The 11,116-nt window shown below is 47.7% G+C and overlaps 4 protein-coding genes across 4 annotated transcripts; 2 read left to right on the top strand and 2 right to left on the bottom strand.

The window, feature by feature from the left end:
* Positions 1-1,155: 1,155 nt before the first annotated feature.
* On the bottom strand, positions 1,156-2,268 carry TrAtP1_009943 (uncharacterized protein). Its single transcript, XM_014093696.2, has 2 exons — positions 1,977-2,268; positions 1,156-1,917 (listed from the first exon to the last, which is right to left on the bottom strand). The coding sequence occupies exons 1-2, from the start codon at positions 2,076-2,078 to the stop codon at positions 1,258-1,260; spliced, it is 762 nt and encodes a 253-aa protein (XP_013949171.1). The 5' UTR covers positions 2,079-2,268; the 3' UTR covers positions 1,156-1,257.
* An 819-nt stretch (positions 2,269-3,087) lies between these two features.
* TrAtP1_009942 (uncharacterized protein) lies at positions 3,088-5,433 on the top strand. Its single transcript, XM_066114504.1, has 5 exons — positions 3,088-3,806; positions 3,933-4,180; positions 4,283-4,404; positions 4,476-5,356; positions 5,425-5,433. Exons 1-4 carry the CDS (start codon positions 3,350-3,352, stop codon positions 5,203-5,205), a joined length of 1,557 nt encoding a protein of 518 aa, XP_065970600.1. The 5' UTR covers positions 3,088-3,349; the 3' UTR covers positions 5,206-5,356; positions 5,425-5,433.
* Positions 5,434-5,531: 98 nt separating this feature from the next.
* On the bottom strand, positions 5,532-7,510 carry TrAtP1_009941 (uncharacterized protein; the record flags this gene model as incomplete). Its single annotated transcript, XM_014093697.2, has 6 exons — positions 5,532-6,410; positions 6,469-6,551; positions 6,615-6,730; positions 6,789-6,892; positions 6,971-7,321; positions 7,406-7,510. The coding sequence occupies 6 exons, from the start codon at positions 7,508-7,510 to the stop codon at positions 5,532-5,534; spliced, it is 1,638 nt and encodes a 545-aa protein (XP_013949172.2).
* A 1,895-nt stretch (positions 7,511-9,405) lies between these two features.
* On the top strand, positions 9,406-10,852 carry TrAtP1_009940 (uncharacterized protein; the record flags this gene model as incomplete). Its single annotated transcript, XM_014093698.2, has 4 exons — positions 9,406-9,737; positions 9,803-10,052; positions 10,106-10,594; positions 10,649-10,852. The coding sequence occupies exons 1-4, from the start codon at positions 9,451-9,453 to the stop codon at positions 10,850-10,852; spliced, it is 1,230 nt and encodes a 409-aa protein (XP_013949173.2). The 5' UTR covers positions 9,406-9,450.
* Between the last annotated feature and the right edge of the window lie 264 nt (positions 10,853-11,116).

Below are 11,116 nucleotides of genomic sequence, written 5' to 3'. Positions count from 1 at the left end.
GACTTGGGGGCGAAGAAAAAAGAAAGGTTTTGACCTCTAGCTCTCACTATGACCTCATATTTCAAACAATACATGTAGTCATAGAAAACCACTCACCGCTCTTTTGTCTAAAACAGATTCCCTGACTATCTCTGAAAAGTCCTCTGTAATCCCATTATTTGCCAACTTTCCGGTGGCGCTTGAGATGGACTTGCACTTGTGCAATAACTCCAAATTGCTGAAGTCGCAAATGGATGAAACAAAAAGTTATACAGGGGAAATACAGGGGAAATACAGCGAAAATACTCTCTCCATCTAATTTCAGCATTTGAGAGGCGGCTATAGTACGTGTACCCTTATAACACAGAAATGCCTATACATACATACCTATTCTTGTAGGTGTGTTTCTTGTAAGTCAAATAACATGAATTAGGCGAGATGACCTTGATTAGGCTAGATGGCTTAGTCAGACTTGGTAGGTACACGTAGATGGGCTTATTCAGACGAGATGGCCTTGGTCAGATTGGATAACCTGGACCAAGATCTTAATTGAATGAGACTAATCAGACGACCAAGAATGAAGTCAAGCAAAGCTATCCAATTCAATCAAGTTCATCTACTTTGATTAGGTTTATCCAACTCATACGTATGTAATGCCACTGCCCGATACCTATACTTGACTGGAGCCTTATAAAACAGCAATATAGCGCATCTTGAGGTGCTGTATAGCAGATCAACCACCTATATCATAGATAGAAAGACAAGCTTTATGACCCCACCTTGCGTTTCCCTACGTCCATCATCGTAGAGACCACGCTTTAAATTGACTTCCTCAGACGACCACCTGAGCCGTAATACACCCCCTGGTTCGCCCATCTAAATCGGGAAAGTTCTCACGAGTGGTCTGACCTAATGTCCATTTTTCATTTGGTACTTTATAGAGGAAATCTATATCGATCGTCTACTCATTACCATTCTGGTCTGTGTCCAGCTGTTTGCCAAACACCCGTCAGATTCTGTTACGCTCGAAATAGATTCGTCCTAGGGAGAGAGATCACAACTATGTATCCCTGTATTCTCTCTATAATGGACTTGATCCTTTAAAGTCAGCCTATATGCAGGCCATGGAAATCTTACCGAGGAGAAAAGAATGAAATCATTCGCGGCGCTTTGGTATGATACATTGAACTTTTATTGTTGCTTTTCTATACGCTTCTAAATGATAGAATGGTTACATTAACCAGTGAGAAGGCCATTCTAACCCATGACCTCTGGATTCTAAACGTAGCTCAAACCACCATCTAGGCCGATAACCTGGCCAGACAGGAAGCTCGCTCCCGCGCTGGCCGCATACACAATAGCACTGGCAACCTCCTCTGGGGTTCCGTTTCGCTTGATGTACTGCTGAGCACGGAATTTGCGGGTCAGGTCAAAGTCCTCTGGAGGAGCATAGTCGGTGGCAGTAGGGCCGGGAGCAACAACATTGACTGTGATGCCCTTTTCGCCAAGCTCTTCAGCCCACGCCAGAGTAAGAGTGTTGAGCGCTGCCTTGCTAGCAGCGTAGAAAGCAGCAACGTTGGTTCCAGTACGAGCAACGACAGTACCGATGTTGACGATACGACCTCCAGGCGATGAGATGTGAGGCAGGGCAGCCTTGATGAGCAGGTGAGGGCCCAGAACGTTGGGGTGGAAGAGGGCGTCAAATTCTTCGATGGGTGAGTCGGCAACAGTTCCGGGGAAAGTAGCGTGGCCGGCGTTGTTGACGATGATGTCAATCTTGCGGCCGGGGAACTCGGCGACAGTGGCCTTGACAATGTCATCGCCAAATGTTCGAGAGCTGGCGTTGCCTTGAATAGCGATGGCCTTGACACCTTGCTCCTTGAGCTTGTTGACAACTTCCTGGACAGCGGCTTGGTTGGAGTTGTAAGTGACGACAATCTTGAGTAATGTTAGTTTATACTTTTATAAAAAAAAGAAGAGGAAGAGGGAATTCATACGTCCGCGCCGCCCTTGGCGAAAAGAAGAGCGGTAGCATAACCAATGCCGTTCAACTTGGAGGCACCGGTAACAATGGCAAGCTTTCCCTTGAAGTCAGACATTGTGATGGTTGATCTGGTAGAATGGTAGTTTTCTAAAGTGATTGTCGTTGTTTGTTGAAGAGATTGTATAATAGAATGAAGTAGCTGAGTAGATTCCCAGTCGAACAAGGTCTGCAACGCCTTTTATAGCTGGAGTTGTCAACCTCAATGTCCCCTCTCTTTCGTTGGTTACTAATAGTATCCAAGGTAGCGCCCTAGTTGGATCCATGTTGTAGATTCCATCGCCATGTTGTCCCAGGCGCACGCCAAGCTGTGCTATAGCTCGGGCTATTTCTAAGCCCATCAATCTAACCTTACAAAGCCAGGAGATAACGTCATTCAGCTTACAATGCATTGGCAGCCCATAATTCGTACATGGTTAGTGCAGACAACCTTATATCGAGTACCTAGGATATGTATTTTTGTGTAAGACTATCTTTGACAGGCCAATGCCTAAAACGGAAAGCACCTCTCTTCTATTCGCACGGATTTTAATCCGATAATTTTCCACAAATGAGCTCTAGTACCTTCAACAAGAGCATACAACTCGCCATCAGACGCAATCATTCTTCAGAACAAAAATAAGAATACAGATGCCTAGACGCTACAAGATGCTGTAAATCTGACAAACTGGCTACAGCTTTACAAATCCATAAAATACCCAAACACCAAGCGCCACGGCTACAAGTCATTTCCAATAGCCCAGCTGCCGAAACTCCGCCGGGCTGCGCTCTCCAAGCCCCTCGAAAGCGAGCCCGTCCGCGTAGCAATTCGATAAACATCCAATTCCCCATAGAATCCAATACACGTACCGCACAACGCATGACGCTTAGTCACGAAACTCGTCGAATCCTATTCCCTCCTTCTATTCCCACGATTACGTATAGCCACGGTGAGCATTGGATCGGCGCTAGAGCTGCACGGACAGGGACACCTGCTGCCTGTTTCGGGATAGTTGTGAGCTTCCAGGGTCTAGTGAGACTCTTCGACGGACGTCGGACCCGATCCCGAAGAGAACCAAAAGTCAAAACTCATGGCAGCCCGGCTGAATAATCGATTATGTGAAGCAGCCGTGTGGCGTCCCGTCATCTCATTGGCCTCAGCGCCTATTCAAGCCCGACCCCCCCGGTTCCTGGGACTGATTGTGATGCTTCGCCCACGGCGCCCGTTTAGGAATACGGTCCTCGCAGCGCGCGTATGAAAACCCCTTCGAAGCATCGCCATTACTTGCCTCTGCTGTTCCAGCTCACCTCATCTGCCACTGCTTAGTATTGCAAGTACGATTCAGGACAATGGATCCCCCGAAAGATGCCAACTCCGAGGCTAGTAGCCGCGATGCCAGTCCCAGCTCCAGCTCTGGCTCCCTTCTCTTCATTAACTCTGCCGGGCCTGCACGCGGCCGTCCTCGAGATCAAGCCACCACGCGCCAAATCCGGCAGCATGTAATGCGAGACATTGGCAAGGCTCGACGGAAGCCGCGTCGAAATCCTCAGGTCGACCTTGAAGTTCGATCTGCAAAGAGGAATGCGGGTCCATCCTCGACATCCTGCTCCTGTACGGCTGTAGGGCTGAACCAGGTACTATGCGGCTGCTGCACTCAGCTGGCTGCAGGTGCGGCGAGTTTGCCGCCTCCATCTCGTCCATTTTGGGACCAGCATCCGTTGGCCATGATGGAACACAACTGGGGGATGGATGCGTTTGCAGCGTACGGCCTGGCCCTGGCTGTCAACTGGGAACAGTCTTATGCCGGTAAGTGAGCCAAAAGCAGTTAATCTTTGTCGAGGGGCATTGTTATCGTCAATCACATCTGCCGCAATTAAAATCTTAAAGGCCTCTGATTTGAGCCTAATTAACTAACAAGCTTTGAAACTCCAGATCCATCCATTTCGCGGTTCTGGTTCCCCTTTGCCTTTCAAGCTTCTGATTTCTGCCGGGACTTCCTCACCGGGCCCGAAGTCCGCGCAGCTATTCACTCTCAATCGAAAGAAAGGAGTAGAGCTTTTGCATTGGCTCGCTTCATGGAAGTGACATCCTGCATAAACAGGCGGCTGCTGCAACCAGACGTCAGCGAAGCCACAGCTATCAACGTCATCCAAGCAGTCATGGGCTGCATCTGCTATAATGTATGTAATCAACCTTTTCTGATTATGTTGCATCCTATTTGGTAATTTTCCTCTTGCTGGAAATTAGTGGCATCTAATCTTGACTTGAATGGAAATGAATAGTTCATTGTTTCGGATTTCGAACAAGCTCGCGTCCATCTAAGTGGACTGAAAGTCATGATTGCTGCAAGAGGCGGGATTGAGAGCCTTGCAAACAACAGTCGCATTCTCCTGATGCTTTTCTGGTTGGTAGCACCTTTCTCCACCGACAATCTCATAGTGCTAACTGTACCCTTCTCTTCTTCTCTTCTTATAGGGTCGACACATTATCTTCTTTGATATTTGACCAAAAGCCCCGATTCCCTATGCCAACACTCTTAATACCTCCTTTGTCAAACCAAGAATTGCCGCAAATTCTCACAACGCTTGAATCAAACCTCGGTATCTTGTGCTCCAACACTGATACCCATCACATAGTCATAGCCTCCGCCTTTCAAGACATGTGGAGTGTGTGCAAACTCATTCGACCGAAACTAGAGTTGTTGGGCGACAATCTATGGCGAGAAGAAGTCTATCTTGGCACCCAACTCAATCCAATCGCATACCGAATTCTCGATTCTGATGCTCACTCGCATACAGGTGGGCCATGCTGCATGCTGGAAGCTCTTCGCTTGGGAATACTTCTCTGGATCCTGGGTCTCAAACAGAAAGCTCAGTCTTACCCATGTTCACCGGCTTCATACATCACCAGACTGCTACTACACATGCAAAACCCGAGCATGACGAATATTGCTCACCATTTGCCTTACTTCATCCCCTACCAGCTCTGGCTCCTATTTATTTGTGCAACCATGACGTTGGACCCGACTGATAAAGCAATTGCTTTACAGTTGGTTGCTCGCATAATGAACGAAAGCAAATGGACATGGGCAGACGTGACGGTGCACATGCACCAGCTTCCGTGGATAATTGAATTCAGAGCCTATAACGAGTCTCTTGCCGCAGTAGTTGAGCTGTATCGTGGTGTAGCATCTTACATTCTATAACCGGCGTGTATTTTGTTGGCATTACTAATTATTGTTAATGTCAAATCTAGCTTAATAGACATTTTTCACAACCCTTTCGCTACGTATCAAACACTACACAATGTACAACGAAACTATAGCCCGCACAGTTCAAACGCTAGATAAAACAAATGTAAGATGCTGCTCTCTTGTTCTATCATAAGGAGTTTTGAGGCACAATCGTAATTGACAACTCTTCAGCAACGCGAAAGGAAAACACTTGGGTAGTTGATCATTAAAATGGTCGAAATCAAGTCGCAGGGTTATAATGACGTGAATCTCAACCACATCTTTCGAATATTATTGAATCATGAAGAAGCTTTCCACGGTGCCGAATCCAGCTCATACGTTTCTGCAACTGGCCCAGACTGCCATCCTGCCCCGTGCGTATCCGGCGTTGCAGGAGAAACAGTGTGGTGAGGCGAGTGAGGCGGCTGGTATCCCATTCCAGGCTGTGGAGAAACAGACGGCTTGTATTCAGAATTGCCCTGAAGCTCTGGCCGTGGAGTGTTGTAGCCAGGCGGCAGGCTATAAGGCGTGACATTTCCCTGAAGTTCCTGCCTCTCTGTGCTATGAAGCTCCGGAACAACTGCGATATTGGGCCCCATCTTTGCCGTGTTTTCCAGCTCGGGAGGTCCTTGATAGTTGGGGCCCTCTGTTGTCGGCGGTAACGGCTCTCCTCTCGACTGCCTGTTGCGTTTTCGACGTACAAAGAATGCAACGAGGCCAATGCCAGCAATGAGAACAACGCCTCCAAGCACGCATGCCGCAATGACAGCCGTCTTGTTGACTGAGCTCGAATTACCTCCTCCGTCTCCACCGGAAGAAGATCCATCTTTTCCACTTTGACTGGGACTACTTCCGCCACTGCTTCCACTACTACCACGGCCACTACCTCTGCTGCCCGTCTCCGTAGGGCCCGAAGGAAGTGCAGTGTCACGATTGGTAGGATGAGGATACGTCTCCGTCGCGGTATCGGTAACTGAGACAACAACTTCTTTTGCAGCTGCACTACAGTAGTATGCAAAGACATCGAGGGCCGAGGTAACATCTGCAGTGGCGGTGTTGTCGCAGTTCCATTTGACGGATGATGTTAGTATACTTGAGATTCTGCCGCTCATGCCTGATTTGAGGCACACGCATGAGGCGAGAGCTTGGGGGCCAGTTGCGCAGTAAATATCGGTTTGCTATGAATGAGTGTCAGTATGTTCTCGATCAGATGTTCCTAGCATTCGTGAGGTTTACATCGAGGATGGCAGATGCGACTCCGCTCTGAGCGCATGTTCGCAGCGATTTAAACTGCGGCAAGGCAGTGATATGATATGTCACTGTTCAATTACTTAGCATCATCATGGTAATACGAATGCTCGGGTTAATCTCATCCAACGCACTGTCTCCTGGAGGGCCTGGGGGCTCGGTAAACGTCGTCGTTCCATTGTTCATGGCGCAGTATTCGCTGTAAAAGCCCACGGCATCGCTAATGTCGCCTCCACCAGAACATGAGTAGCTTGAAACCCTCTTAGTTAGCATGGGCTGAGCCTCGAAAGCGCATCTCAGACACCTACCGAACATATTTGCTAATGCTGTCGGTGACTGCGGCAGGTATCCCGTCTTTGCTGCAAACACAAGGGGCATAGAGGTTGGCGGCTTCGGGACATTTGGAGTAATTCTATGGCAATAATGCGCGTAGATGTCAGCGCAGCCCGAGTAATTGGGACGTTGGTAAATAGCAGCGCCACCAACTTACATCTCCCATCACAGCTGCTGATACGGCCGACTGCGCACATTGTGGCATATAATTCATCTGGCTCAAGTCGGTAATGTAGGCCTCGACAACGTTCTTCGTCGGAGTTGAAAATGTAATTGGTAGACTCTGTGTGCAATATTTCTGCAAAACGCTCGATGCGCTCTGTTGATCTTCGGTAGCCGTACTGCCGCAGCTGTATTTGACATCTCGGGATATCGACGATGTTATGCTGGTATATCTCTCTGTATTTGAGCATACGCATGACTGCAGCGCGGTTTCTGAATCGCCGCATATCGTTCCGAAAGTTAATGTCGCGATGTTGTAGGAGATGGCTACGGAGGCGCATGGGGCCTGTATAAATGAGCTTCGAGTTAGCGGTCATCGTTGCACTTATTAGAGTCTCTGTCGTACATGAGAACGTTAGAATCAACGTACCAGAAGAGAAAAGATCTCGAGATCCGTCACATAGGAGATATCAGCCTCGACGAGCGCCGCCAGCCACATTGCCGGCGCGATTGACAGCCGAATTGAGCGCCGCATGGCGGTGGCCTACTAACAACTTGCTATTAGAGACTATCCTATTCGATAAGAAAGATGGATAGACGGGCACGTAACTTACAGCAGAGGCGAAGAAAAAGAATGACAAAGAAAGTTACCAAGCCAAATGTCACGGCATAGTTGATGCGAAAAGGAGGTTCCCAGCAACACTCTCAGAAAAAAACAAATAACTATCCTTTTCCTTTACAACTCCCACTTCGCTTCACAACTCTGTCTCCTGGGCATCGTCTATGCAGCCCATCATGGGGAGCCCCTGCTCGGCGCCACGATAACAAGCCGTTGGCGCCTTGGCAGCGCAACCACAACAGCGATAGAGCTGCTGGGGCTGAAAAGTTGGCGTGCTATGATTTGACGGCATGGAGAAGGACCCTGGACAGCTGAACTCCAAGACTGGACGCTACGGCAGTTTTTGGCATAAACTCAAAGTCCACTGCGCGTAAGAGGATTCGAGGCTGAAACGGCGTCTTTTGCTTGTTTGGCAACTGTCTGTTGGGTATGGGAGGGCGCCTCGATTAAATTGCTGACCCCGCATGCCGTAGTATGGGTTGGAGATACTGTTGAAAGGCAAGGAATGACAACGGGTGAATGAATTGTGAAGACGCGAAAGCTACAGCTAGGTCGAGGCAGACGAGCCCGTTTGCTGTCTCTTGAATAGAATGCCAAACAACAAGAGTGGAAAACACCTGGACTATTGCTTGTTCCTGGCGCCTAACATCTCTCATTTCTCGCGCTTGAGTCTGTGCTACGCAACACAACTATCGTTAGCGATCTTGAATAGCGGGTGGAGATGCACCGAAGCAGAGAAAACACAGAGGCATTTCCTAAACAGCATCATAGGGCATAGAGCCACAATGTTGTAGAGACGGCATTGATGACCCGGCTTTAATCCATCTACATACAGTTGCAACCCACCCATACTATCCCATGGCTGTCGTTATTGGGTGATGCTGTTACATTCGCATCACGAGAACTCGTCAATCAGCCTATAGAGCACAAAACCCACCAATCAACCAGCCTTGCTGCTGCAGCGACAGACATGCTCGCTTATTAGCTTCATGCACAGTGGCTCCTGATGACTCCTGATGGTACCGGCACTGGTAGTGGGAGACAAAATTGCTCGTGGGGAAGTCATCCTTGGGTGATGTCAGAAGAAGAAAAAGGGAGAGAAAAGCTCTTGTGAAGCAAGATTACAGTTAAAGTGAGTGGAGTTGCACCAACTCTAAATTTTGCCTTTATATTCAGCGTCGGCTGCTGCCGCCTTTTTACACGTAAAACAAGCGCTTAACCTGCAACGCTTCGATGGCTCGCTTTCACAGCTAAAATGACCGCGTTTCGTCTTTTTAATCGGCCAATGCTACAAAATGGTATTAATGCGCCAGAAGCTTATGCAAGTACGAAGGAATGGTTGTATTTGTGTCAACTGCCACTCTTACCCTTGTAGAACCCCAGTAGCTATCGCTTTACAGAATATGAGAAGAAACATTGATCTTATCAACATTTGGAATCCTCGACGAGACTGTCACAGACTGTTGCGGCAAGCTGCATAAGACATCATGCTCTATACTCTATCTATGAAAAGCGATTCAATTACGCTTTGAACACAGTGTTTGGCGTCGCCATGAGGGCTACGTAACAAGCCACCAGGATCTCGGAGTTTCTCAAGAGAACCTATCAGTAACCTATTCAATATCGTTTCTTATGCATTGATTCACAAGGCTCCTTTCTATTTTCATCTGATCTATTGTAAAAAAAGTCTCAACTCTGTAACAGTGAATGTACACACACGTGACGAAATGTAAGACACCCACCCGTTTGCAACACCAACAAATATCTCCCTTCGTTTGTGAAAGCCCCAGGGCCTTCCTTCTTTCTAGGTAGTCAGTTGAAGCCTTTATCATCATCCTGATCATTCATCATAACCCATGGCGGAACTGTTTTGCTGTCTGGCAATAAAGCCATATCGCCCTCGGCGACTTGATCATGAAGCGAAATTTGACCGCTTCGTGCAATGGGCTAAATATGCGTCTTCCGACCCCAGCGACAGCTTTCACCTCGATAGCAACTTGGAATACGCCGTACAGCTCGTGAAACAAGCCAACTTTGGGCCGCAAGAGTCAATCCGATACTTTACTCCAGCCGGGGGTGACTCCGGGTTCATAGAGATCACCGAGAACGACCTTCTTGAAGCCAACTTTAAAAAGCTAAACTCGTGCGTATCGCATCATGCCAGCTCATTGTTCTTTATACTAATCACAAAACATACTCTGCTCTTAGGTACAAAAACTTCAAATGCGACACACACAACAAGTTTTTCGAAGTCAACTTGTATCAGAAGAATCCCATCAACAAGCACCATTGGCGAGCGGATCTTGCACGACCTTCCACAGATATCGACTTGCCATTGAAGCAAAAAGCAGAAGAGAAGCGATCAGATGTTGGAGCCGAGTCCAGCGCATCACCTCCCAACCCAACGTCTGATGCATCGAGCTCAAACTCTTCCAATGCAATTTTGCAGGCTAATGAGGTAAGTTGAGAAGAGTTGGGCTAGAAACAACTGCCTCTAATACAGATATGCAGAGTACCAATAAGCTAGAAAGTACGGCGATCAAGTCAGCCCTCCGTATCTTGCTTCCGACTATCAAGACAAACCTTGGCCCAAAAGCTCTAGCATCTCTGCTTTGTCTCGATTGGGTCAATGAAGAACTTGGCCTTGGTCTCGACATTGAGAGAGATTGGGAAACTCAATTGACTTCACGCAACATTGCAACGTTCATCTTCGACTACGCCCACCTATCTGCTGCAGTGTTGGTTACCTTGGAAGCAATCGAACGTTTGGTGGATCAAGAGATGCATCGTAACTCTTTCAAGAATCGGCAACTTCCTCCAGGTCGAAAGCGGTTCCAAGAGATTGTCAATAAAGTCTTGGAAAGCAAGGCAACCGCGAGTTGGGTGTCCAAAAGCCGAGAGGACATGATGCGCGCGTTCACGGCCGGGCCCAACGAACAGCTTTTAGAGTTATTCCAGCACAAAGATGAAGAGGAGCGGATCTCATCGCTGACTGACAAGGTATCTCAGTGCAGGTCGTCTTTGAGCTGTAGTATAAGCTGACTGATGGACTAGTTGAAATTAACTGCAGAAGATGAGAATGGCGACAATGATTCTCAACACAATGACGATACGGGCCGCTATGAAGATTACTATGAAGATTACTATGAGGAATCCTACGACCGCCACAGTATTGGTTTCTATCCTTCTGATTGTGAAGACAAAGATCTCACAGCTTGCGACAAGGAGTGCGGGTATTGTGGAAGATGCCCTTACTGAAGTCGAGCGCAAATAGGTAATGTCCAGCCATTCAACCATAGAGGAAGTTGGATCTTCACAGGGCCATCGTAACAAGATCTCTCAATGAAACGAAATTGGTAGTATGAAAATGGCTAGTCATATTCTCACTGTCAAGATATCAGTGCATATCTTCATATCAGACACGCGTAATGGTTTCCCAACACAGACATTTACTGTCTCAATAGCCACATATATCTACCATGTAATAAAAAGTTTCTGAACAACCCATCTCTTCATACATAT

This window comes from Trichoderma atroviride, chromosome 5 (assembly GCF_020647795.1).
Source record: "Trichoderma atroviride chromosome 5, complete sequence".
NCBI classification, from domain to species: Eukaryota; Fungi; Ascomycota; class Sordariomycetes; order Hypocreales; family Hypocreaceae; genus Trichoderma; species Trichoderma atroviride.
The sequence above is the reverse complement of the archived record's forward strand: the minus strand, read 5'-3'. Positions and strand labels throughout refer to the sequence as shown.